The sequence below is a fragment of the Trachypithecus francoisi genome, unplaced genomic scaffold (genome assembly GCF_009764315.1).
Source record: "Trachypithecus francoisi isolate TF-2019V2 unplaced genomic scaffold, Tfra_2.0 Lachesis_group16, whole genome shotgun sequence".
Classification (NCBI taxonomy): Eukaryota; Metazoa; Chordata; class Mammalia; order Primates; family Cercopithecidae; genus Trachypithecus; species Trachypithecus francoisi.
The window spans coordinates 45,716,093-45,743,980 of record NW_022681461.1 but is presented as its reverse complement, the minus strand read 5'-3'; the positions used below and the strand labels follow the sequence as shown (position 1 = coordinate 45,743,980).

Genomic DNA, 27,888 nt, shown 5'->3' with positions numbered 1-27,888 from the left:
TTAGGAGGCCAAGGTGTGTGGATCAGCTGAGGTCACGAGTTCGAGACCTCCCTGGCCAACATGGAGAAACTCCATCTCTACTAAAAATACAAAAATTAGCCAGGCATGGTGGCAGCCACCTGTAATCCCAGCTGCTTGGGAAGCTGAGGCAGGAGAATCACTTAAACCCGGGAGGCAGAGGTTGCAGCGAGCTGAGATAACGCCACTGCACTCCAGCCTGGGCAACAGAGTGAGACTCACTCTCAAAAAAAAAAAGAAGAGAGGAAATCTCTCTCCCCACTCCCCCGCCTGCCACCAACAACAGCAAGTAGAGGCATTTTAGAAGGGAAGTTTTCTGAAGAAAAAGAAATGTTATTAATAGGGTTTTGAATTATTTAAAAAACAAACGTAAGTTAAGGAAAAAAGGATATAGAGATAAAGAAATAGATATCACCAAAGCAATAGTTTCCTAAATGATATATACTTACAGATTGCTTAAATTCATTTAACTGCATTTGCAGACCCTGGGCTTTGTCAAGCTCCTTTTTCATTTCATTCACACTTCGTTTGAATTCTGTGACCTCCAAGCGTAGTGAGCGGCGCTCCACTTCCGCAGCATGCAGTCTTTGTGTAAATCCAAATATTTGCTTCTGCAACAACGCTGTGCTTTTCTGTTGTTAAACAAGAGCAATTTTATAAACAGTAACTACAGATTTACTAACAATAGCAATAACCATTTTACTAAATTAAATGTAACTCAGATCATCCAAAAACCAGTGCCAGCTATCAAAGAAACGTAGAGGTGAAAACTTTATTTTTTACGTGACCAACAATTTGACTTATGAAAAATGAACATCTGAAGAAAAGAAATAATCTAGATAGCTAAAAATGAAATTGACAGCTGTTTAGGTCTCACACAATTCTGTTGCAGTGCATTCATAGAGAACAGTAAATTTAGCACTAATGTCATGCCTCATTTTTTTTTTTTTTTTTTAAGACAGTCTCACTCTGCAGGCCAGGCTGGAGTGCAGTGGCAGAATCTCGTCTCACTACAACCTCCACCTCCCGAGTTCAAGCGATTCTCGTTCCTCAGTCTCCCGAGTAGCTAAGATTAGAGGCACAAGGCACACACCACCACCCCCGGCTCATTTTTGTATTTTTGGTAGAGAAGGGGTTTCACCATGTTGGCCAAGCTGGTCTTGAACTCCTGGCCTCAGGTGATCCACCCACCTAGGCCTCCCAAAGTACTGGGATTACAGGCATCAGCCACCGCATCTGGCCCATGATTTTTGTATTTTGATATTTTGGACACTTACTTGGAAGTACTTTTATTTACCGTATTAAAATTTTACATGAACTATAAAGAAAATCCAGACACATTCATGTACAACTAATAATTTAAACTACAAATTAGGCTAATTCAAAATTAAACCTACAAGTTCTTAGGTTACTACTAAATGAAAGTGCATACATACCATAATGGGCACATGGCCACGCAAACCGTATTTCAGGGCCAGTGTGTTTACTTTATGAAGTCCATGGGCCAGCCTCTGAACCAGGGAATCTTTTTCTACATATGTAATACTCCTGCTACTGTGCAGAGGTACACATTCCATTACCAGACTAATTTTATCCATGAGTTTTGCAAAAGAATTCTTGGCTGCACCTATGAGTAAATGTCCACAAATTCTGGAATTTGGATCTTCGAAGAAAAAGAAAAAAAAGGCACAAAAATGTGAATTGTCTCTTGTTCGTTTCACAACACTGCTGATCACATAATGAAAATATTTTTTAATTAATATAATTCCCATTCACCTGTAGTAATTCATTCAAAAAGTTCCTTCCCACATTATTTTCACTATGAAAAAAAGGAATTCAGAGAATAGCTCACCTACTAAAGAATACATCAAAAAAAAAATCTGCATGTATTTACAGTATGCCATTCACATGGAATAGTGATGAATAAAAATTCATCACTCTTTTCTTTGTTTTAAAATCTAACATAAATCCATTTTCTATTTACAACTACCAAAGCTTGTTACCTTCATGCCATACTATTTAGATTCTCAGACAAGAAAATATAATTTGCTTTATTCCAAGGCAATTAAAATTTTACAACTACAATTACTTATTTCCCCACAGGATTTTGGTAATCATCCTTCTCATATAATGGACTTAAGGTTCCAGCATATCCAACATGGCCTGCTTACTGCTAGATTCATCAGGTCTGTAATTAATAATTGTGTTTAATGTTGATAAATAAAATTGTCAGTGCTCTTTCTACTAATTGGTGTTCCAGATAATGGTTAACAGGTTTATTTATGCCTTAATAAAGTCGTGTAATTTAGTTTTCCCTCTGCTAGGTAGGTCTTAATCTGTTATTACTTGTCTTATGATACTATCCATGTAAAATGACAAGCACAGAAAGATTATTTAAATTCATAGTATAAAATTCTACATTTTTAACAGCCTCTGCTGTTGGTGTTAATTTAAATCTTGTCTTTACATCATAAGCACAAAAAGCAAATTTAGCTAGTCTTACCAAATTAAAAATGTTTTATCCTTATAAGAATACATACAATTCAACACTGAAGAGCAACACTGACTGAGAAGGTAATCAACTAATGGTTTTCTACAGCATAAAGAACTGTCTCATGGAGACATTGTTCTAAAATTTGAGCTTCATTCTACTTATTTTGTTCCTTAATGTTTAAAGACAAATTTTGAAATCTATGTAGCAGTCAGAATTTGAAAATGATCTTGCTTAGGAGTTATACATAAATTGGAAATAAAGTGAATAAAAGCATAATATCCTCCAGGTAAAATTTATTTCTATCAGTTATTGATGCATCAAATTCTAGGAATATAAATATAAGGCAATATAAGTTTAACTCTATACACCACTCATTATAAACATACTCTGTGACAGTCCCACGGACAAAAGACAAAGTATAATGAAAATACACAGTCCTTTTGTTAACGATCATATTCCTTAAATAACGGATGAAAAAGAATTAAGTAGCTTTATATGGCAATCAACATATAATACAGAACACTGAGTTAAAGGAATTTACTAAAGTATTATATGAATTAAATAAGCCACTGTTGAATGAAAGAACAGTAAAATTTATTTTGTCTATAATATTCAATATAAGACATCATTTCAATACCTAATATATATATATGTATTCCCTGTTTCTCCAACTATCTTGCAATTATTTATCTGTGTCTTTTTTCATCTTAATGAACTCTTTTTATCTTCACTGTGCCAGCCTAGCATACACGGGTATTTTTTACATGTTTGTTAAATTATATTTCTTTTTATGTCCATAGCTACTGCAACAATGCTAAACACAAGAATATCAAGAGAAACTAATGTTACTTATGATATGTCAAAGGTTCTTGTTTTTAAATAAACAATATAAAAGTTCATTATTTTAGAAAATTTCAGGATACAAAATAATTTTTTTGACAGATAAAGAGCCTTTAAAAGCAAAAATCAATTGTAATTAAATTTTAATAAATAGGCCGGTCACAGTGGCTCACGCCTGTAATCCCAGCACTTCGGGAGGCTAAGGCGGGTGGATCACAAGGTCAGAAGATCGAGACCATTCTGGCTAACACAGTGAAACTGTCTCTACTAAAAATACAAAAAATTAGCCGGGCATAGTGGCACGTGCCTGTAATCCCAGCTACTCAGGAGGCAGGGGCAGGAGAATCGCTTGAACTCGAGAGGGAAACAGAGCAAGACTCTGTCTCAGAAAAGTAATAAATAAATAGACAAACAAATAAGGTTTTTTACTTTGTCACAGAAATGTTTGTGTAGACACTGATCTGAAGGGTGATACTAAATGACAATATAATTCTGCAATGCATTCTTCTAAATTTTTAAGAAGCAAAAGTCATATGGTCTAAGTTCCTAACTGCTGACTCTCAATGAATTACAGTAAGAGCACTAAATAATTTATGCTATAAAAAGAAGTGTTTTTACAATATAGTTCACATTATACAGTACAGAAGGCAATTTTTTTTATTTCAATAGGTTTTGGAGGAACAGGTTGTGTTTGGTTATAAGAACAAATATTTTAGTGGTGATTTCCGAAATTTTGGTGCACCCATCACCCAAGCAGTGTACACTATACCCAATGTGTAGTCTTTTATCCCTCATCACCCCTCACTCTTTCCCGAGTCCCCAAAGTACAATGTATCATTCTTATGCCTTTGCATCATCATAGCTTAGCTCCCACATATGAGTGAGAATATACCATGTTTGGTTTTCCATTCCTGAGTTACTTCACTTAGAATAATGGTCTCCAATTCCATCCAGGTTGCTACAAATGCCATAATTTTGTTCCTTTTTGCGGCTGAGTAGTATTCCATGGTATTTAGATACCAATTTCTTTATCCACTTGTTTTTTTTTTTTTTTTTTTTTTTGAGACGGAGTCTCGCTCTGTTGCCCAGGCTGGAGTGCAGTGGCCGGATCTCAGCTCACTGCAAGCTCCGCCTCCCGGGTTTACGCCATTCTCCTGCCTCAGCCTCCCAAGTAGCTGGGACTACAAGCGCCCGCCACCTCACCCGGCTAGTTTTTTTTTTTATTTTTTAGTAGAGACAGGGTTTCACCGTGTTAGCCAGGATGGTCTCGATCTCCTGACCTCGTGATCCGCCCGTCTCGGCCTCCCAAAGTGCTGGGATTACAGGCTTGAGCCACCGTGCCCGGCCTATCCACTTGTTGATTGATAGGCATCTGAGCTGGTTTGCAATTTTTGCAACTGCAAATTGTGCTGCTATAAACATGCGCGTGCAAGTATCTTTTTTGTACAATGACTTATTTTCCTCTGAGTAGATACCTAGTAGTGAGATTGCTGGATCAAACCACAGATTTACTTTTAGTTCTTTAATGAATCTCCACACTTGTTTTCCATAGTGGTTGTACTAGTTTACATTCCCACAAACAGTGTAAAGTGTTCCCTTTTCACTGCATCCATGTCAACATCTATTATTTTTTATTTTTTTGATTATGGCCATTCTTGCAGGAGTGAGGCGGTATGGCATTGTGATTTTAATTTACATTTCCCCCATCTTAGTTATGCTGAGCATTTTCCATCTGCTTATTGGCTATTTGTATATTTTTTGAGAATTGTCTATTCATATCCTTAGCCTGCTTTCTGATGACTTTTTTCTTTCTTTCTTTTTTTTAGACAGAGTCTCGCTTTGTCACCCAGGCTGGGGTGCAATGATGAGATCTTGGCTCATTGCAACCTATGCCACCTGGGTTCAAGTGATCCTCTCACTTCAGCCTCCCGAGTAACTGGGGTTACAGGTGCCCACCACCACACCCAGCTAATTTTTATACTTTTAGTAGAGACGGGATTTCACCACGTTGACCAGAATGGCCTTGAAATCCTGACCTCAAGTGATCCACCGACCTCAGCCTCCCAAAGTGCTGGGATTACAGGTGTGAGCCACTACACCTGGCCTAATGAGATTGTTTTGGTCTTGCTGATTTGTTTGAGTTCTTTTTTTTTTTTTTGAGACGGAGTCTCGCTCTGTCGCCCAGGCTGGAGTGCAGTGGTCGGATCTCAGCTCACTGCAAGCTCCGCCTCCCGGGTTCAGGCCATTCTCCTGCCTCAGCTTCCCGAGTAGCTGGGACTACAGGCGCCCGCCACCTCGCCCGGCTAGTTTTTTTTGTTTTTTTTTTAGTAGAGACGGGGTTTCACTGTGTTAGCTAGGATGGTCTCGATCTCCTGACCTTGTGATCCGCCCGTCTCGGCCTCCCAAAGTGCTGGGATTACAGGCTTGAGCCACTGCGCCCGGCCGTGTGAAGGTTTTTCTCCCACTCTGTGGGTTGTCTGCTAACTCCGCTGCTCATTTCTTTGGCTGTGCAGGAGTTTTTAGTTTAATTATGCCCCCTCTATTGATCTTAGTTTTTGTTGCACTTGCTTTTGAGTCAGAGTGCAATTAATTCTATATTAAATAAATGAAGAAACAAAACAATCCTCTAGTGATACAGTTGTAAAATTATTTGTATAATAATACAGAAATAAGAGGAAAAAAATAAAGTCACCGAAGTTCCTCACGTGTGCTTGTCTAGACTGTTGTATATGTTTGGCTTGTTACATTTAACAAATTCTTATGTTAAATACTTTCGTTAATAACTTTCTTCCCATTTAATAAAATGTGTCTTTAATGAAAGAAGCGAATCCTATATTCTGAAATTACTTTTTCCAATAGAAGGGGAAAAAACGTACATCTAGGGCTAAAATCTTCAAAACAAATTCATAAAGAATTGTTTCGACCAGTAGTTCTAAATCTGTGGGCTGCAGATCTTGATGAGGTGGGGAAGGAAGGACATTGAAAAGTTATTGCAAGAGTTCCACTGCTTTTAGCTGCAGTAACCATTGTGCATTTTGATCTTTATTTAGCCCTAATAAAATATATGCGTGAATAATATATATGCATATTGTGAGTAATAAAATTAAAAGTCCCTTGAAAACATTACATAAATCAACTGCTACTCAAAATACACCTATCATGTGGAAGAGAGCACAATCTACAACATTTTTTCTTATTAAAATGAAGTCCTCATACTCAAAGATTGAGAAATAATCCTTTAACCAAACAAGGTAATAATTAGTAATGTTTAAAATAATGTTAGTAATGAGTACAATAGTAGCAATAATAATTAATATTGTAATAATGAGTAATGTTAATAATGTTAGTAATATTAATAATGAGTATTGTTAACTAAATTAAATTCCACCTCAGTTCTACACACTTGGTAACATTTTGTCAACCATGACATCTCCATTTCCCTTGCCATATTCCCATTTCTTGTTCTTAGTATTTCTCCAATTTGTTCCATTTCTCTGTAGTCATGGCCATATCTAAGATGCACTCTTCTCCAGTCTTCCCCCTCTTCAATCCATTCTCCACATAGTAGATAGAATAACTTGTAACACACAACTAGGATCTCATCACACTGCCTGCTTTTACGCCTCAATGACTTTCTTCTAATCTAAGAGTGGATTTTAAACTCCTTAAAACATGGCTCAAAAGCCCTACACATCTGGTCGCTACTTACTTTCACAGGAACACCTTTCACTATTTATATGCAACTTTCTTTACATGCAACTCCTTTTAAGTGACCCCAATATATCACAATCTTAAAGCATTCCCTCTGAGCAAAATTATGCTTGTGTTCCAAACTGTTAATAATTTGAGAAATGTGAATGTGGACATCATTTTTCAAACTTGGGAGGCAAACATTATAATAAGATGTTTGCTTCAAAGCAATGTTTTATCTAAAAATCACTGGGCAAAAACAGCCCAGAAAACTACAAAAAAAAAAAAAAGTAGTAAGCGAATTTGTCTTACTGTAAAACATACAGATACACACTCACAAAAAAAGCAGTATCATACTGGTACTAGAAGATAGACAGAGACTAATGGAGTAAACTGGAAACACAGGAAATAGATCCACGAACTTACAATAATTTAACATGTTACAAATGGCATATCTTAATGAGGGAAAAGATGGATTACAGAATTTGAAAATATTGGTGCAAGCCAGGCATGGTGAATTACGCCTGTAATCCCAGCACTTTGGGAGGCCAAGGCTGGCAGATCACTTGAGGCCAGGAGTTGGAGACCAGCCTGGCCAACACAGAAAAGCCCCATCTCTACTAAAAATACAAAAACTTAGCTGAGTGTGGTGGTACATGCCTGTAATCCCAACTACTCGGGAGGCTGAGGCACAAGAATCACTTCAACCCAGGAGGCAGAGGTTGCAGTGAGCTGAGACTGGCCACACCACTCCAGCCTGGGCAACAGAGAGAGACTTTGCTCCTGCAACTCCCCCAAAAAAGCTACCTGGTCATCTGGATGCAAAAATAGTTTAATCATTTATTCACTATTTACAGCAAAAATAATTCCAGATAAACTCAAGATTTAATGTATAAAAAGTATTCTACTAAACTATGAGCAATACAACCTTGAGGTAAGGCTAGCCTTTCTCAGTAAATTACCATAACAAAAATCAGAAATAAATGATTAATAATTTTTAAACTATATAAAAACATCACAAGCAAAATTAAAACACAAGCTGCAAAATTATTTGCACTATGATAAAGTGTTAATATACACGATACACAAGGAGTTTTTATAATTCCATAAGACACAAACACACACCCCCAAATATGATCATAGTCTGATCATTTGTAGAATATGAATGGGCTTATAACAAATTAAAAGATGTGCAACCTATCAAAGAATACAAATAAGTAATAATATAGTGTCTTTTGCCTTTTACATTGATAAAGGTGAAAGAGATTATCAAAATTTTGTGTGCCAAAGCTATTATGAGAAAACCAGAACAGTCAACACTGTTCATGAAAGAACAATGTAAAGCATACTGACAGTACTTTCTAAATGTAAAATATACAATCCCATTTCTTATTAATTTAGCCAAAGAAACAACTGCACAAGTATAAAATGATTTTATACACAAGTATATTAACTATAGTATGGCTGATTACAATATTGCTTAAACTGGTGAAAAAATTAGAAAAAATAAAATACCCATCAACAGGAAAATTTGCTGAGTAAATTACAGGAGATATATACAGTGCAACTAGCATGTAACTAAATACAATTAATGATATAGATTTATTTTACTGATATGAAAAGATATTCATTATCCATTGAGAGGGGGAAAAAATAATTACAACGAAGCATGATTATATGATTCCCTTATGTAAAACTGTGTGTGTGTGATTATATTTGTACACATGTATGGGATACTTGTAGAGATCATCAAAATGTTAAGAATGGTTGGAAGTGACCCTTTGAGTGATTTTTACTTTCTGTGCAGGTTTCTGTATTGTGTGAAGGTTTTACGCTGGGCATAAGCATTTTCACAGAAATAACAAAACTATTTTAAAAGCACCATGCGCTACCTTACTCATTCATTCATTAAACAGCTAGCTATAGAATAGCTCATATGCATAAGGGAACTGTGTTGGACAGTGGAAAGAGGGGACGTGTAACACTAATTAAGAATCAATAACTCCTATTTCTATTGTATTATTTATTATTATACAAATGCCCCCAAATAAGAATATCCACAAACATATTCTGATTCAGACAAATGATACTTCTGTTATCATTTTAGACAAATGATACATTTGTGCTGTATACACCTTTGGTAGTCTGGTGGAACCTATGGCTCCCCTTCTCATTTTAAATCCATAAATCAAGAGATGTGGGACTACAAAGGAAACTAATTTTTCTGAAATACAGTTTTCAAAATATTTTAAGTTTGATTATTAATCCATTAAGTACAAGACAGTACATTTAAAATATAGATTAAGTTAGTTTTTTAGAAGACATAACATAGTGAAAGTTTTTGCATAAACCAAGTAAGAACATTGAACTTTTTGGGCAGTCTTCAACAAGGCATCACACATGTCATCTTGGACATCAAGTTTTTTTATATATTTAAAAGTGATAAAAGTCCTGATTCATAAATACAGTATTTACTGCTATAAATGTAATTAAAGCTTCAATAGTTCGTTTTACAACATACTGGAGGGCTTCTCACAAAAAATACCAGAATTCTCCAAGGCTTTTAAATCCAAAACCTAGAGTGGTAAGTTTTTTGTCCTAAAGTCAATGAGTTCATCATTGGCTAGGTCAACATATTCAATGCAATTTCTATTGGAAAGGAAAGAACTATGAATCCATGGTTCAAATTTTATGCTATTTAGATAGAAGTAACTTCAGTAACTCTTTTGAAGGAGTTCTGAAGTCTTTTCAAGGGCTTAAGGCTGCTATTTCAAAGAAAATAACAGAGAATTTCGTATTCAGAGAATACTGAAAAGCAACATAAACAATGAGTACACAGAACCTCACTTTGATGGATGAACAACTAAGTGTGGAGTTGTCCTTTCACTTGGCCGGCTGTACTGCACCAGCATCCATTGGTATGGGGGAGACTATGATTACTTCCCACGTAAGTGATGACTCTCATGATTACTGATTAGTTAAGATGAGCATAAACCACATGTGAGATAGCTGCAGTAACTGTATTACAATATAAAAATATCTGTGACTTCTATTAGTACCAAAGTCACTATGCTGCTAATAATTATCATGGTCTACTGTTACCATTCATTATTGAAGGAACTGTCAAAATTCTGTTAGCAGATAGTGAAACGAGATGTAATTATTTTCTCATTCAACTCCACAGACCATTCCCCCGGCTCTCCTGAATTCTACCCATGGACCCTTTTGAGAAGAGGTCTATGAACCCCTGGTTAAGACATCCCTTATCTAAGGAATATACTGCCCAATCATAAATCTATATTCTTGACCATCTCTCTCTGTCAACTTAAATTAACAAGAATGCTACATACCTGGACTACTTCAGTCAGAGAATGACATTATAATATTATGCTCTCAGTTTTACTGACAAGAAAAAAACTTCTGCATCTTCTATGGAATTTCATTTAACTGCAATGTTATTCAGTATTTCTAATGTGATATCCATGTAATAAATTCCTTTTAAAGTTTAGTGACAGGAAAAGTTCTTTTTCATATGTTCGGAGACATAAGAGAGCATCTCGCTTCTGAAGAACAATAAGTAGTTCCGTTTGCTTAAATTGCAGGTTTATTATGGACAGCATTGGGAGGTGAGACTGTACAAATAGATGAGAATCAGGTCGTGAAGGGTGTTGTTTATCTAGCTGAAATGTTAATTCATGCAATAAGAAAAAAGGAACAATATTGCTGCTGATACTGAGGATAAAGATATGTGACAGATCAAGCACTGTTTACATACATTAACCAATTTAACTATCATTATAACCCCATGAAATGGTATCATTATTATAACCATTTAAAACCATAAGTGAGAGGGAAAGAATAATTAAAATAATCTATCTATAGAACGACCCAATTATACTGAAATATCCAAAAAACAACTAATAAGGAGATTACATGAGGTTTAAATTTACTTCCTTATGTAATATTTTATAATATTCTACAATATACTGATGCTACTTCATTATTATTTCAATAACCCTCCTCCAAATGATCACTTTGCTAAATGAAGAAAGGCTGGGAGACAGAGAGAAAGGGTGGGTCAGTCTAAGAGTGGAATCATGGTTACCCACTAGCAGGTTAGTAACACAGGCAAAAAATGAGCTAAGACAACAGCAATGTGGCTGGGATAAAAAAATAACCCAATAAGAAATGTAGAATATGGAGAATAAGAGTAAGAATAAAAGTATGTTACAGTGACTGCCAGGTTTCTATTTTAGACACTATTTGGCAGATGGTCATGTCAATTACAAAGATAGTTTTCAGAAGGAAGTTTTGGGCCTAAGAAAATGGGTAAAATTTTGTATATGCTGAATTTCAGGGGTTTGTTTTTTTTTTTTTTTTAGGAAACTCATAGGAAGATAAGTATACAAGCTTTCAGTTCAGGAATGAGGTCTAGGTTACAGATAACATTTGGGAGCCATCAGCACATAGATGGTAAATAAAGCCCTGGCTATACATGGGACTGCTCAGAACAACAAGGAATAAAAACATAGCTAAGTGGCTGGGCGCAGTGGCTCACCCCTAGAATGCTAGTACTTTGGGAGACTGAGGTGGGTGCACTGCCTAAGTTCAGGAGTTCAAGACCAGCCAGGGCAACATGGAGAAACCCCTTCTCTACTAAAAATAAAAAATAAAAAAATTAATGGCTAAGAAAAGACTGATAGTCAAAGTCCTATGAAAGAAAGAATGAAAGAAAGAAAGAAAGAGAGAAAGAAAGAAAGAATGAAGGAAGGAAGGAAGGAAGGAAAGAAACAGAAAGAAAGAAAAAGAAAGAAAGAAAGAAAGAAAGAAAGAAAAGGGGAGGGAGGGGAGAGGGAGGGGAGGGGAGTGGGGAGGAGAGAGGAGGGGAGGGGAGGGGAGGGCAGGAAGAGGGGAGGGCAGGAAGAAGGAAAGGAAGGAAAGGAAAGAAGGAGAAAGGAAAGGAAAGGAAAGGAAAAGGAAAAGGAAAAGGAAAAGGGAAAGGGAAAGGAAAAGGAAAAGGAAAAGGGAAAGGGAAAGGGAAAAGGAAAGGAAGGAAAAGAGCCCATAGGGCACACGCACACTGAACAGAAAGGCCCAATGACATGAAAGGAGGAGAAACAGGAGTGACACCATGTATATTAAAAGAATCTGGAAGAAGGAAGTGATCAGTAGTGTCAAATACGAAAGGCAGGACAGTGGTCTTTAATCTGTAATTTTTTTTTTAACTATGTATGCTGTGGTAGGAAGAATAATTACCTCACTCAAGATGCCCACATCCTAATCTCTGGAACCTGTGACTGTGTTATGTTACACAGCAAGAGGGAATTAAGGGTGTAGATGGAATGAAGTTTCCTAATCAGTGGACTTCAAAATAAAAAGATTATCTTGCATTATTCAAGTAGACTGAACATAATTACAAGAGTCATTTAAAGTGGTACACAGTAAAGGAGGTCAGAGTTAGAGAGAGACTTGTAGATACGATGCTGCTGGCTTTGAAGATGGAATAAAGGGCTATAAACTAAGGAAAGCAGATGGCTTCTAAAAGCTGCAAAAAGAATCAAATTCACCCTTACAGCCTCCAGAAGGAATATAGCCCTGCCAACACCTTGATTTTAGCCCAATAAGACCTATTTCAGACATCTGATCTCCAAAACTATCCGATAATAAATTCATGTTGTCTTCAGCCAAAGATTATGACAAGTTGTTAGCCCAATAATAGGAACCTGGTTTGTATGCCCTCACACATTTTTAAGTTGACATCTAAAAAATTTTCATCATGTATTTGTAACCAGTTGTATGCTGTAAATTTTGGCATTAAAAAAAAAAAAACTGACACATCCCTCCTTTAAATATAACCAGTAGAGACCAGGTGCAGTGGCTCACACCTGTAATCCTAGTACTTTGTGGGGCCAAGGCAAAAGGATCGCTTGAGGCCAGGAGTTTGAGACTAGTCTGGACAACATAGTAAGACTCCCATCTCTACAAAAAACAAACCTTAGAAATCAACTGAGTGTGGTAGCACACATGTGTAGTCCTAGCTACTCAGGAGGCTCAGGCAGGAGGATTCCTTGGGCCCAGGAATTCAAAGCTGCAGTGAGCTACGAATGCACCACTGTACTCCAGCCTGGGTGACAGACAGAGAGAGAGAGACCCTATCTCAAAAAAAATTAAACTAAATTAAATTAAATGGAACCAAGAGAATCTAAATGCAGGAAGAGTTGGCCCTTACCATAATACATTTTTAAAACACATGAACAAGCTCTTCCCTAACAATCAGAAATTCTGCCTCATTTGTTTTCTCCAAAATCTCATATTTCTATTGCCCTTCTGCTAATTTATTGCAATATGAAACTTACTATCCTATCATCATTTTCTACAATAAAAAAATACATACATAAAGTAAAATTGAAGCCAAGCATGGTGGTATACACCTATAATCCCAGCTACTCTGGAGGCTGAGGCAGGAGGACCCCTTGAGCCCAGGAGTTGGAGATCACCTTATTTTCAAGCTAACAAATTTCATGAATATTGGCAAAAAACACAAGACTCCTGGGTGAGAGACAAGGGGCTTTGACACTCATGGCACAGGAAACAGCAGGAGCTTCATATGCACTACAGTTCCTCTTGCTCCCCAAGTCCCATGGAGGTGACACAGAGTGTCCTAGGCTAATGCTGTGCATGGAGTGAGTTTGTGTCATAGCTGAGGAATCCAGAACTTAGGAAGCCCAAATCTTTTACAACGAGCTGAAAACAAACCTGCCCGATCTTTCCCCCAAGGGAAACATTATTGCCATTATACTGGAAAGTAAACAAAATGTGTCCTCTGCTCTGGAGGGAGGTACTGCCTTTATTTTCCAAAGCTGTTTGCCACATAAACTTCCTTGAAAAGATAGCTAATAAATAAATAGAAAGCTGTCAGTGCCTCTGCTCACAAAATATGCAAAAACACAAGACCTGTGGAGAATTTTCTCCCAACAATTATAACTATTCTCTTGCATATTCTTTCAAGTTCCTTGCTGCTCTTTCTTTCCATTGTATTTACCTGGCAAACCCCCACCCTGATTAAATAAAAACCTCCTATGCCCTGACACCCAAGTAGTTGATCATCTGATGAACTTAATCTCCCACTCACCTGAATGATTATTTCTCACTGTCTTCACTTCTCAAATAACTAGTATCTTCTCACCCTCCTCCATCTCAATTGATAGTCTTGCTTATTTCACTAAATAGTAGCAAGCAGAAAATAATTTTCACATATATCTACTACCAAATCTACCAACCTACCTGCATCTGTACCCATATACTCTGCCTTTCCTCCTGTTACAATGCCTGAACTGTTTGTGCCAACCTTCCTCCCCACTTTTGTGCACTGGATCCCATCCCTTTCATCTACTCAGAGACTTTACATCTGCCAATTGTGCCTTCCCTCATGTATTAAGATTTTTTTTCTTTCATTCATTGAATCATTCCCCTTACCACACAAACACATTGAATTACCGCTCATCTTAAAACAAAAACCTCCCTTGACCCCTAAATATTGCTCCTGCTCCAACTCAATGTATCTGCTTGCCTTTCATAAAAACTGTCTTTAACACAACTCACTTTCTCTTTAACAGACTGCAGTCGGACTTTGTCTCAACTACTCCATCAAAGCAGTTCCTTCAAGGTCATCAGTTATCTCCATCTTGCCAAATTTGGATTCCTCAATCCTCATCATATTCACCTTAGCAGCAGCATTCCACATGATTAATTACACTCCTACTTGTGAAACACTTTATCTAGCTTATAGGTTACCATCAGGGTTCACCAAGTAACTCACTGGCTATTCTTCAGAATCCTTTGCTATATCCTCCTCATTTCCTAACCTCTAAATGTTGAAAGGTCCACAAATCCTCAGAGCTCTTCTACCTATACTCACTCCCCAAGGCAGTTATGTCCCACCCCAGCCAACATCTGGGTGGAATGCAGGCTTCACTATTTTAAAAAAGCTCCACAGGTAATTCTAATGTACAACCAGGGTTAAAATCACTACCCTACATGACTTCATCCAATAGCACGTGTTATTTAAATAACACTTATACTGAGAGCACTTAAATTTTATCTGTGGTGACATTTTTCTTAAATTCAGATATCCAGCCACCTACTTGACACTTAGGTGTCTAATATATTTCTCAGACATAACATGTCAAAAAAAACTCTTGATTTTCTCTTCCTACTTGTTCCTTCTCTAATCTCCCCATTTCAGTAACTCTTGCTTCAATTTACCATTTGCCTAAGACGAAAACCTTGAAGCCATTCTTGATTCCTATCTTTCTTTCACACCTCACATTCAACATACATCAGCAAACCTTATCCGCTCTATCTTCAAAATATTTCCAGACTCTAGCCAATAACCAATGCAATGATGTTATACTATTCCGAGCTACCATTGTTCCTCACCTTAGAACACTGCACCCTTACTACCTACACCTTTAACTACTCATAGAAGTCAGAGATAATCCTTTAAAAGGTTAAATCAGATCTTGTCATTCTTCCACTCAAAACTTTCCAATAGTATCCCATCTCATCCTGAATAAAATCTAAAGTTCTTACCATAGTTTACAAGGATCTGCATAATATGGATGCAGGTGTTCACCCTGCCCTTGCTATCTCTCTGACACCATCTTCCACCTTTCTCCCACTATTGACTCTGGTTCAGCCACTTGGGCCTCCTTGCCATTCCTAAAAATATCAAGCACACTCCTTTGTTAGGGTTTCCACACCTCAATTTCCTCTGCTTAGAATGTCCTTTCCCCAACTACCACCCTTTCCCCTCAGATACTTGCATGGCTCATTTCTTCAAGCAAAACACAGGCTTACAGCCCAAGAATTCCAAGCCTTTGAGTACCTACTCAAAGGAAATAAAAACATACGTCCAGCAGAAGACATGTATATGAATATTCACATCAGATTTATTCATAATACTCTAAAGCAGAAACAACTCTACTGCCCATCAATAAGTTAATGAATGAACAAACTTTGGTATAACCATAGAATGAAATATTACTCAGCAACAACAAAGAACAAACTACGGTCACAGGTAATACAGGTGAATCTCAAAAACATGCGAAGTAGATGAATCCAGATATATAAGAATACATATTGTATGGGTAGTACGAAATTTGGCCTCACCTAAGGAGAAGTCTGGCCATTTTCCCAGCTCCTGGGAGATAACCTCTAAAACCTTGGTATTTCTGGAGTGATTAGTGTTTTTTGTATTCGTGGTGGCCCCTAGGACCACATCTGATAGTTTGTAATGATATGACTCATGCTGAGCATCTGATAGCTTATGCTAACTCTGGATAGGGGCTGGCCATGCCTGAAAGACCAACCATATGATTAGCGGGCTGGGGCTTTGAGTCATATGGTATCACCCCAATCTTCAAGAAGAGGACGAGAGCTACATATTGAGGTCAACAATGTGGAGCATGATCCATTCAATCATGCTTATATAATGAAGCTTCAATTAAGAACTCTGGACATCAAAGCTCCAGTGGGTTGGTCATACTCTATGCATATTATCATACATCAATATTGGGAAGGTAACACATCCTGAGGACAACAGAAGTTTCGCATTTGGAGCCGTCCCAGACTTCACCCTATGTGTCTCTTCCTTTGGCTGGTTCTAATTTGTCTCCTTTTGTTATAATAAAACTGTAATCCTAAATATAAGTTTCCTGAATTCTATGAGTTGTTCCAGAAAACTGTCCAACCTGAAGGAATCCATGTGGGACCCCGAATTTGTAGCCAGCTAGCCTGAAGTGAGGGTGGCCCTAGGGACCCCTGAATTTGTGGTGTCAGAAGTGAGGACAGCCTTTGGGAACTGTTCCCTCCACCTGTGCAGTTCAGCCACACTCCTTTGCACTGTATGACTCCATTTTTATAAGATTTATGAAATTCTTGAACAGAAAAAACTAAAGTGACAGAGAAGACACCAGTGGTTGCCTTAGACCAGGTAGGAGCAGGGGTGACTGACTCCAAAACAGGTAAAGACAATGTGCTATACATTTTCTTGTATACATTCTAGTGTATACATTTTTCACAACTAGTCAAATTTTACAGTTAAATGAGCACATGTTATTGCATGTAAATTATATCCCAATACATTTGGTTTAAAAGAAAAAGTTCTATGTCTGGTATTACTGAGAATGCTGTTCATTCTATCACTTGATATCTCTTTTTTTTAAGAGCTGCAGAACAGTTTCCTATCTACTCTTAGCCCAAGGAACATCTGTATTTTTCCTAAATTTTGATTTTTCTTTAATAACATAATTGGCAACTGAATCCTCAGACCAAAATGTGAACACAAGTGTCTAGGCCATCATAGTTGACTTCTTCAATGTCATTCCTGGCTTGAATTTGCTCCTTTTTCTGCTTAGGTTTTAATGAATATTATGTTGTCATATTTTATAAATATCTATAAGCTGCTATATTTTTTCTGGAAAAAGGGTTAAAATTTTTTCTAAATATATCTGTAATATTTTAGTACAGATTTGAAGGAAAATATTTTCTTTTATTCTTTTACAAAAACCTGAAAAGATAACTATGTTGCTTTGTTAGATAGTATCTGGATATCCAACTTAGCTTTCAGAAAAAAAAAAAAAAAAAAACCTTCAGGCTCTTAAAAGTTGCCCAGAAATTACCCATAACTACAAAATGTGTTCAAGCCTCATCTATGCTTCCTAAAATGATTTTGATTTTGTATATTATTTTAGATCTGCATTATAAAATATATTCTATAAAAGACGTGAAAGTAAGATTTTTGCTTAGTCATGAAAACTTCCGAGGATGAATTATCCATTTGAAAATTGCTCTTAAAAACTGATAGGCAAATAAAATTACAATTTAAAATACAAAATGTCCGGTCACTGTAAGACTCTTTCAACTTTTCTGCATGCTTATAATTTTTCATAATAAAATGTTTGAAAAAATATGGGAAAATGTGAAAGTAATAATATAAGAAATCACAAAATTTTTTTAAATCTGTAAGTTAAATTATGACTCCCCAAAATAGACACTAGCAGCTGAAGCACCAGAAATGATACTCTGATTGTGCTTGTTTCAGTTCCAGAGATGAATGAAGTTATATAAATAACAAAATCCTATTCACAAAACAATTTTTTAAAATAACGAAATAATAAAATCCTCTAAGTCTCTTCTCAAACTTGACTGTGCATATTAATCACCTGAGGATCTTGTTAAAATGCACATTCTGATTAAGTAGGTCTGGAGTGGAGTCTGAGATTATGCATTTGTATCACATTCTCAGTTGATGCCAATGTTCTTGGTCCATGGACCACATGGAGTAGATTCTTTTTATGATTTTTTTTATGATTTTTTAAGACTCAATAAACCCTCAGCGCTTTTAAATATATGCCAATAACTGCTTATCAATACTAGTATATTTTCTTACCATTTTGAACTTCCTTAGTATGAAACCTCAATGTTGAGTTGAACACAACCTAGGCTTAGTTTGCTTGAAAGGGTCGCTATGACCTCTAGAAAGTTAACTCAAAGTATGCAATAAAAAAAGTTCTGAGTTGTACTAGCAGGGGTATATTTGGGTCATCTATCTTCTAGATAATTAAGATGTAATTACAGAGGAAATGTGTGACAAAATATGTTAACATTCTACTTATATCCATCTATGTCTGTGTTTGTTCAGAGATATTTCAAAGCAAATCAGCACATTTGTTTCTATCTTGAGAATTTTAGTCTGGACCAGTCATACCAAAAAGTCCAGCTATCTAAAGAATTCTTTAGTCCATTCCTGTAATGATTGATATCCTAACCCTTCGGTGGAAGTAACATTCTCCCCTGTTTGAGGTAAATGATCTCTTGCAGGCACACCATTTGGATACCAAGAAGAGGTAATTTATCTCAAGTGGGCAAACACCATAATGAAAGCAAGAAGGTTGCCACCTGTCCAGTATTTACAGAGGCAACATGAAAACTGGGGTCTTTGCCCACTGCCTGTAAGTTCATCATCAAAGTTTAGGAAGGTAGCAGGGGCAGCCACCTTTAGCACTTTCTATGCATTGAATTCAAGCTATCATTATTGAACTTCCTATTTCATGAAAAGGTAAAAAGTAATATGCTGGTCCCATTAAGACATCAGTACACAAGAAAGAAATAAAACAATGAACATTTACAGGACATTTACAAACACTAGGCAGGTTACATTTCTTCTTAATGTAAAGAAAAGCTAGGAACTTTTATTAGCCAAATTTTACAGATTAGAATACTGATGCTGAAATGAGATTAAGTGATTTGCCCAATAACACACAAATAGGAAACAATGGTGCCCAGATTCAAATTTAGAGTTCAAGTTCTTAACCAAAACTTTACCGTATATCCAACATGTTTTACAGTATATTTTCTTTCTTAGTTAATGCTATGCATACAACTCAGAACTTACTCTAAACAGATAAAAACCTACTCTTTAAAAAGACTGAATGTTTTTTACCTTAGAACAAAGATAACATGAAAAGCCACACAGTTATTATTAAAAGCTTAGTATTGGCATACATGCACCACAGTTTTCCTGGGGCTAAGAAGAAAAAGGGTCAGTGATGCTATTAATTTGTAATCCCAATATTTAAAATGGTTTTAATTTTTAGCAAGTTCTCAAAAACAAAAAACAAGAAGTACAAAAAGATAAAAACATACTTCTGCCTCATAACAAACATCTTCTTTCACTTCAGAATTTTCAGAATATTTACTAAACAGATTCCCCAAGATTCCGTCATTTCAATTTCCTGCTTGGCTAAAATAATTAAGATACTGCTCATAATTTAACATGATTCAAAGGACAATGAATCAATTACAAATCAAAGCTAAACTGATATTCCTGCTACCTGTCCTATGATGAAAATATCCTGTTGCGAATTGGTTAAATTATGGAATATATAAATAATTAAATATAACTCAGAAATTAAAAATCATTCTCTAAAAGAATATTAATAGAAATGGAAAAACCCTCAAAAAGTAGAACTTTTTTAAAAATGAAATTATGACACTGTATCATAAGCAAAGTACAGTATCACGTCTGTGAGTTTTCCTGTAAAAAATGCACAAGCTGAACCTAATCATGAGGAAACACCAGACAAATCCTACAAACTAAGGGATATTCTACAAATAACTGGCCTGCAATCTTCAAGAAAGCCAAGATCGTGGCCAAGAAAAGACTGAGGAACTCTTCCATACAGGAGACTAAAAAAAGTGATTAAATGCAACACACAATTCTAAACTATATCCTTTTGCTATATAAAGAACGCAGTTGGGACAACTAGGGAAAGTTTCATGGGATCTCAAAGACAGTAATGTATCCATGTTGATTTCCTAATGTTGACAGTTGCATTCTGGTTATACAGGAGAAAAACCAGAATGCAACTTTGAAATGCACACTAAAACAAGAGGGAGTGGCACAGCATCATACTATCAACCTGCTCTCAAACTCTTCAGCAAAAAGAAAAGTTCTTTGTTAGGTACTTGCCACTTTTCTGTAAGTCTGATGTTATATCAAATTGACTTTTAAATGATGATATAAACCTATGTACTCTATGATATTATCAATATCATTTGTAAGTCTATTAGTGGATGGATAGGAGGAAAGGAGGAAGGCAGGAGGGAGGGAGGGAGGGGAAATACATTGGAAGAACATACTCAGATGTTAACAGTAACTACTACTAATACACAGCAATGAAAAAGAATGAAATCATATCCTTTGCAGCAACATGGACACAGCGAGGCCGTTATTAGTCTGTTTCCACACTGCTAATAAAGACACATCCGAGACTGGGCAATTTACAAAAGAAACATGTTTATTGGGCTTACAGTTCCACATGGCTTGGGAAGCCTCACAATCATGGTGGAAGACGAAAGGCACATCTCACATATGGCAGTGGCAAGAAAGAAAATAAGACTCAAGCAAAACAGGTTTCCCCTTATCAAACCATCAAATCTTGTGAGACTTACTCACTACCACAGTAAGAGGGAAACCAACCCCATGATTCAATTATCTCCCACTGGGTCCCTCCCACAACACACGGGAATTATGGGAGTACAGATCAGAGATTTCGGTGGGGACACAGCCAAACCATATCATTCCACCCTGACTCCCTCCCAAATCTCATGTCCTCACATTTCAAAACCAATCATGCCTTCCCAACAGTCCCCCAAAGTCTTAACTCATTTAAGCATTAACTCAAAAGTCCACAGTCCAAAGTCTCATCTGAGACAAGGCAAGTCCCTTCACTTATGAGCCTGTAAAATCAAAAGCAAGTTAGTTACTTCCTAGATACAATGGTGGTACAGGCATTGGGTAAATATAGCCATTTCAAATGGGAGGAATTGGCCAAAACAAAGGGGCTACAGGCCCCATGCAAGTCCAAAATCCAGGAGGGCAGTGAAACGTTAAAGCTCCAAAATGATATTTGATTCCATGTCTCATATCCAGGTCACGCTGACGCAAGAGGTGGGTTCCCATGATCTTGGGCAGCTCCATCCCTGTGGCTTTGCAGGGTACAGCCTCCCTCTGGCTGTTTTCAAGGGCTGGCATTGAGTGTCTGTGGCTTTTCCAAGTGAACAGTGCAAGCTGTCAGTGGATCTACCATTCTGGGGTCGGGAGGACAGTGACCCTCTTCTCACAGCTCCACCAGGCAGGTGCCCTAGTAGCGACTCTGTGTGGGGGCTCCTATCCCACATTTCCCTTCCGCACCACCCTAGCAGAGGTTCTCCATAACAGCCCCACCCTTGCAGCAAACTTCTGCCTGGGTATCCTGGCATTTCCATACATCTTCTGAAATCTAGGCAGAGGTTCCCAAACCCTAATTCTTGACTTCTGTGCACTCGTTGGCTCAACACCACGTGGAAGTTGCCAAGGCTTGGGACTTACACCTCTGAAGCCATGGCCCAAGCTCTACATTGGCCCCTTTCAGCCCCACGGCTGGAGCAGCTGGGATGCAGGGAATCAAGCCCCTAGGCTGACCACAGCATGGGGGACCCTGGGACTGGCCAACTAAACCATTTTCTCCTAAGCCTCCAGGCCTGTGATGGGAGGGGCTTCCATGAAGACCTCTGACATGACCTGGAGACATTTTCCCCATTGTCTTGGGGATTCAGCTAATCGTTACTTATGCAAATTTCTGCAACCCACTTGAATTTCTCCTCAGAAAATCCGTTTTTCTTTCTATCACATTGTCAGGCTGCACATTCTCCAAACTTTTATACTCTGCTTCTCTTATAAAACTAAATGCCTTTAACAGTACCCAAGTCACCTCTTGAATGCTTTGCTGCTTAGAAATTTCTTCCACCAGATACCTTAAATCATCTCTCTCAAGTTCAGTGTTCCATAAATCTTTAGGGCAGGGGCAAAACACCACCAGTCTATTTGCTAAAACGTAACAAGTTTACGTTTAAGCAAGTCTTACGAGATCTGATAGCTTGATAAGGGGAAACCCATTCCGCTTCATTCTCCTTCTCTCTCTTGCTGCCACCATGTGAGACGTGCCTTTCACCTTCCACTGTAATTGTGAGGCCTCCTCAGCCATGTGGAACTATAAGTCCAATAAACCTCTTTCTTTTGTAAATTCCTTCCTTGTAAAGACAAGGACATGAAATTTGGGAGGGAGTCAGGGTGGAATGATATAGTTTGGCTGTGTCCCCGCCCAAATCTCTGCTCCAATACCCTACAAGTTCCTCATCTCCATCTGAGACCACCTCAGCCTGGACCTTATTGTTCATATATCTATCAGGCTTTCAGGCAAAGCCATTCAGTAAGTCTCTAGGAAGTTCCAAGCTGTCCCACATTTTCCTGTCTTCTTCCGAGCCCTCCAAACTGTTTCAACCTCTGCCTGTTTCCCAGTTCCAAAGTCGCTTCCACATTTTCAGGTATCTTTTCACATTTTCAGGTATATTTTCAGCAACGCCCCACTCTACTGGTACCAATTTACTGTATTAGTCCATTTTCACACTGCTGATAAATATCTGAGACTGAGCAATTTACAAAAGAAAGAGGTTTATTGGAATTACAGTTCCACATGGCTGAGGAGGCCTCACAATTACAGTGGAAGGTGAAAGGCACGTCTCACATGGTGGCAGCAAGAGAGAGAAGGAGAATGAAGCGGAATGGGTTTCCCCTTATCAAGCCATCAGATCTTATAAGACTTATTCACTGTCATGAGAACAGTATGTGGGAAACCACCCCCATGATTAAATTATCTCCCATTAGGTCTCTCCCACAACACGCCGGAATTATGGGAGTACAGTTCGGGATGAGATTTGGGTGGGGACACAGAGTCAAACCATTAATAGCCATTATCATAAGCAAATTAACACAGGAACAGAAAAACAAATACCACGTTTTTACTTGTAAGTGGGAGCTAAGCATTGGGTACACATGGACATAAAGATGGGAACAGACACTGGGGACTACTAGAGCAGGGAGTGAAAGAGGTGGGTAAGGGCTGAAAAACTACCTATTGGGTACTCTGCTCATTACCTGGGTGATGGAATCATTCGTACCCCAAACCTCAGCATTACACAATATACCCATGTAACAAATTGGCACATGTACTCCCAGATCTAAAATAAAAGTTGAAATCATTAAAAAAGAAAAAGTAACAGTAACCATTCTTGTGTGAGCTGAGTGATAGAAAAATATTTTTTGTTTCTGTTATTTTTATTCTTTTCTTTTTTTTTCAAGTTTTCTGAATTGACCGGTTTTCCTTTGTAATGGTAGGGTGGGGCAGTAGATGTGGAGGTAATAAGTGATATTTGCTTTTTAGAAAGTGAATCCTCTCTATGTTAAGTTTGTTGATTAGTGGATCCATCTACAAACCATCCCTTCTCTGTTGCCACCTTCCAGTTAGCCAGCCAGGAATAACCATGTGATTCAGGTTCAGGTCAATGAAATAAGAAGAGAAGACTGCTGGGTGAGCTTCCGGGAAAGTTTTTGTCTTCCTGACACAAAGGAATATATTCAGCAGCCATATCATTTCACATCTGTAACAGCTTTCTTGAGATATAATTAAACATCATACAGTTTGCCCATTTCAAGTATACAAATCAATGTTTTTTAGTATATTCACGGAGTTGTGCGACTATAACCACAACCAATTTTAAAACATTTTTATCAACCCCAAAATAAACTCTATATCCATTAGCAGTCACTTCCCATACTCCCTTAACCCCCACTCCAGCCCTGGGCAACCACTAATCTACTTCCTGTCTCTCGATTTGTCTACTCTAGACATTTCAAATAAATGGAATCATGTAATATGTGATCTTTTGTCACCATCCTCTTTCACTTTGCATAATGTCTTCAGGGATCATCCACGTTATAGCATGTAGCAGTACTTTATTCCTTTTTATTTTCTTTATTCCTTTTTTATTACCTTATTCCTTTTTTATTCATCATTTAGATATCTATTCATTAATCAGTTGATAGACATCTGGGTTTTCTTTTCACTTTTTGACTCACATACTGATGCTATGACCATTTGTAAATGTATCCAATTCACAAACACTTGAATTGGTTTGTGTTTGTATGAAGGTACGCTTTCATTTCTCTTTCTCTTGGATACATTCCTAGGAGTGAATTTCTGGCTCATACGGTAACTCTATGCTTAACTTTTTAAGGAACTTTCAGACTCTTTTCCAAAGCATCCGTATCCTTTTCATTCCCACCAACAATGTATGAATGCCTTCACATTTTGCCCTTCCCTCTTCCTTCTTGCAAAAACGCAATCCTGATGCCTGAAAGTAGAGTAGCCAGCTTAAAACTAAGAGGCACAAACACGAACACGTTAAGGATAGCAGAGAAGAAAGACCCAGTCTAGATTTCTACTTACCTCTAGACTTTCTTTTATTTGGGAGGAAAAATTCCTATTTGATTAAGGTATTTTAAATAGGGTCATCTAATAATTATAAAGAAGCCAAACCTCTTCCAAACATACAATGTCATTCTATTCAGAGAATAAACTTCTCCTTGATCTTTATATACTAATTTATAACAGAACCATCTTTTTAAAATTTATAGCTACATATATTTAAATTACCTTGAAATTATAAGATAAACCAATGTATTTCCATCTGATCTTATTTTTTATAAAATTTATTATTCTGTTAATGCAATAAATATTAATAATGACCAATATATGAACTAAGCAAAGTAAGCAAACCAGTAATCAAAGACTCTTCTAAGTACTTTAAAAATGTATTCATTTAATCTTCTAAATAACTCTATCAGATAGGTAAAACTACTTTCCCCATTTTATATATAAAGAAATTGATGCACACAGGATTTAAATAACTTGCCCAAGGTCACACAGCTAGTGTCAGAACCAGCATTCAAAGTCAGGCAGAATTCCTACTTAACCCTAAAGTATTGCCTCCCCTGTAGAGCAGCTTGGCAATTTTAGGATAGAAGATTAATAAATAGTAGCCTGAAAATGTATAAAGGGGTATGTGTGTGTATGTGCATGTGTGCATGCGTGCTCATTTATGTTATACTCTACTCTCACAGTGAAATGAGTAATAAGGGGACAACTATTTTTTAGCACCCACCAAATGCCAGGTATTATATACAATGCTCAACAAGTATTATCTCACTAAATCCTCGTAACAGCCAGGAAGAAGACAATATCTTCACTTACAGGCAAAGAATCTGAGACCCAGTAAAGTTAAATAACATGCCCAGTTTCATACAACTGATAATTAGATAACTGATAACTAGATTTGGATACAAAATCAAATCTGCTCTGTTCAAAGCTAATGCTCTCTCTACTATACAATAATGTTTACCTGTTTAGGTTATTCATATGCTAAATTGGAAACTCCACATGACTATATATGCTCTTATGGTTTTATATTTATCACTCTCATTATTATCTCTTTGTAACTACTCATACGCTTTAACTTTCTGAAAATACATTCCCATCCTTTCTGCCAAAATACCTGAAATTTCTACTACAAAAACATAACTTAAAAGGAAAACACATGACCCTAGAAAAATATTATATAAACAAACCCCTCCAGAGAGGGTCCACACTGATAATTTCATGTTAGTCCAATAATATTCCATTATCTACCTGTCTGGACCATATTCCTTCCAGTATTTCTCATGACTGTGATGTATCAGTAATTCTCATCCTTTATTAACAATCACTTACTCTTCTCAAAGTAGTGATTCTTAGCCAACAAACATTTAAAACTTTCCCTAAAAAAAAAGTTTTCCTGAACTTGCTATTTCCTCTAGCTGTTAGAGGCACAGCCAGGTCTAATATCAAAGGCACCTCTGCTCCTAGATTTAGGCAAGCATGTCAAGACACCACCTTCTACTTGGTAAATCTTACCTATGCATGTCTTTATCAGGGTCTTAATTACTGTGTCAATATTCTAACACTGAAAGTGTTGTAAGGGGCCACTTTTGGAATGTGCTCAGAGGAAATTACTGCCTGGTTTTATAAAACTTCTGTAATTTGACCCCAAAGAAAGAATGATACATCTTTCTTCCGATATGAATAATGGAAAATATCCTTTATTAATCACTATCTATAAGCCAGGTCTGCTAGGCATGGATTTTCATTCTCATCCCTTTAATGTCTGTTCTTTCCCTTCTGTGTTTATTCCCACCTCTGCATCTCTGCTTAACCATGCCCTTAGTCTGAATGCCATCTCTCCTCTCTAACCTGCCATCATTCTAAGCCTAGCTAAATCACAAGTTCCTCCCTGAAGCCTTCCCTATACTCATAAGCCCACGCTGAGCAGCACCTTCTATAGATTCTCATAGCATTAAAAGCTGTATCTCTTCATTTCATCCTTAATTACATTCTGCTTGAAGTCGCTCATGAGTTGTCATTCTTGTTCTCTAATAACTGTGTGTATTTTCTATAGTATTAGACCAATTCACACATTTGATCTCCTAGAATATATATATAACACAGTGACAAGAAAAAATACATTAAATAAATTAATAACATAAACAAGATGACAGCTTAAGAAACCAATCTACTTTTAAGCATCATACTTACAAAGAATATTGGTAACATAAATCACCTGTTTCTTTTCTTTATATATATATATACTTTTAAGTTCTGGGGTATATGTACACAATGTGCAGGTTTGTTATATAGGTATACATGTGCCATGTTGGTTTGCTGCACCATCAATTCATCATTTACATTAGGTATTTCTCCTAATGCTATCCCTCTCCCAGTCCGCACCCCCGACAGGCCCTGGTGTGTGATGTTCCCCTTCCTGTGTCCATGTGTTCTCACTGTTCAGCTCCTACTTATGAGTGAGAACATGTGCTGTTTGGTTTTCTGTCCTTGTGATAGTTTGCTCAGAATGATGGTTTCCAGCTTCATCCATGATCCTGCAAAGGACATGAACTCATCCCTTTTTGTGGCTGCATAGTATCTCATGGTGTATATGTGCAACATTTTCTTTATCCAGTCTATTATTGATGGACATTAGGGTTGTTTCCAAGTCTTTGCTATTGTGAATAGTGCCACAATAAACATATGTGTACATGTGTCTTTATAGCAGCATGACTTATAATCCTTTGGGTCTGTTACCCAGTAATAGAATTACTTGGGTCAAATGGTATTTGTAGTTCTAGATCCTTGAGGAATCGCCACATTGTCTTCCACAATGGTTGAACTAATTTACACTCCCACCAACAGTGTCAAAGCATTTCTATTTCTCCGCATCCTGTCCAGCATCTGTTGTTTCCTGACTTTTGAATGATCACCATTCTAACTGGTGTGAGATGGTAACTCATTGTGGTTTTGATTTGCATTTCT

The 27,888-nt window shown here is 37.2% G+C and overlaps 1 protein-coding gene across 4 annotated transcripts in view; it reads right to left on the bottom strand.

The window, feature by feature from the left end:
- CCDC171 (coiled-coil domain containing 171) overlaps nt 1-27,888 on the bottom strand; it is a 413,214-nt gene that overhangs the window by 192,887 nt on the left and 192,439 nt on the right. For all 4 annotated transcript variants that reach the window (XR_004443489.1, XM_033237405.1, XM_033237406.1 and 1 more), the window contains 2 exons: nt 1,455-1,681; nt 468-650 (listed from right to left, as the gene is read on the bottom strand). Coding sequence is in view for 3 of the 4 variants with exons in the window: in XM_033237405.1 (XP_033093296.1) it covers nt 468-650; nt 1,455-1,681 (410 nt within the window). In the remaining variant the exon portion in view is untranslated. The remainder of the gene's footprint in view (nt 1-467; nt 651-1,454; nt 1,682-27,888) is intronic.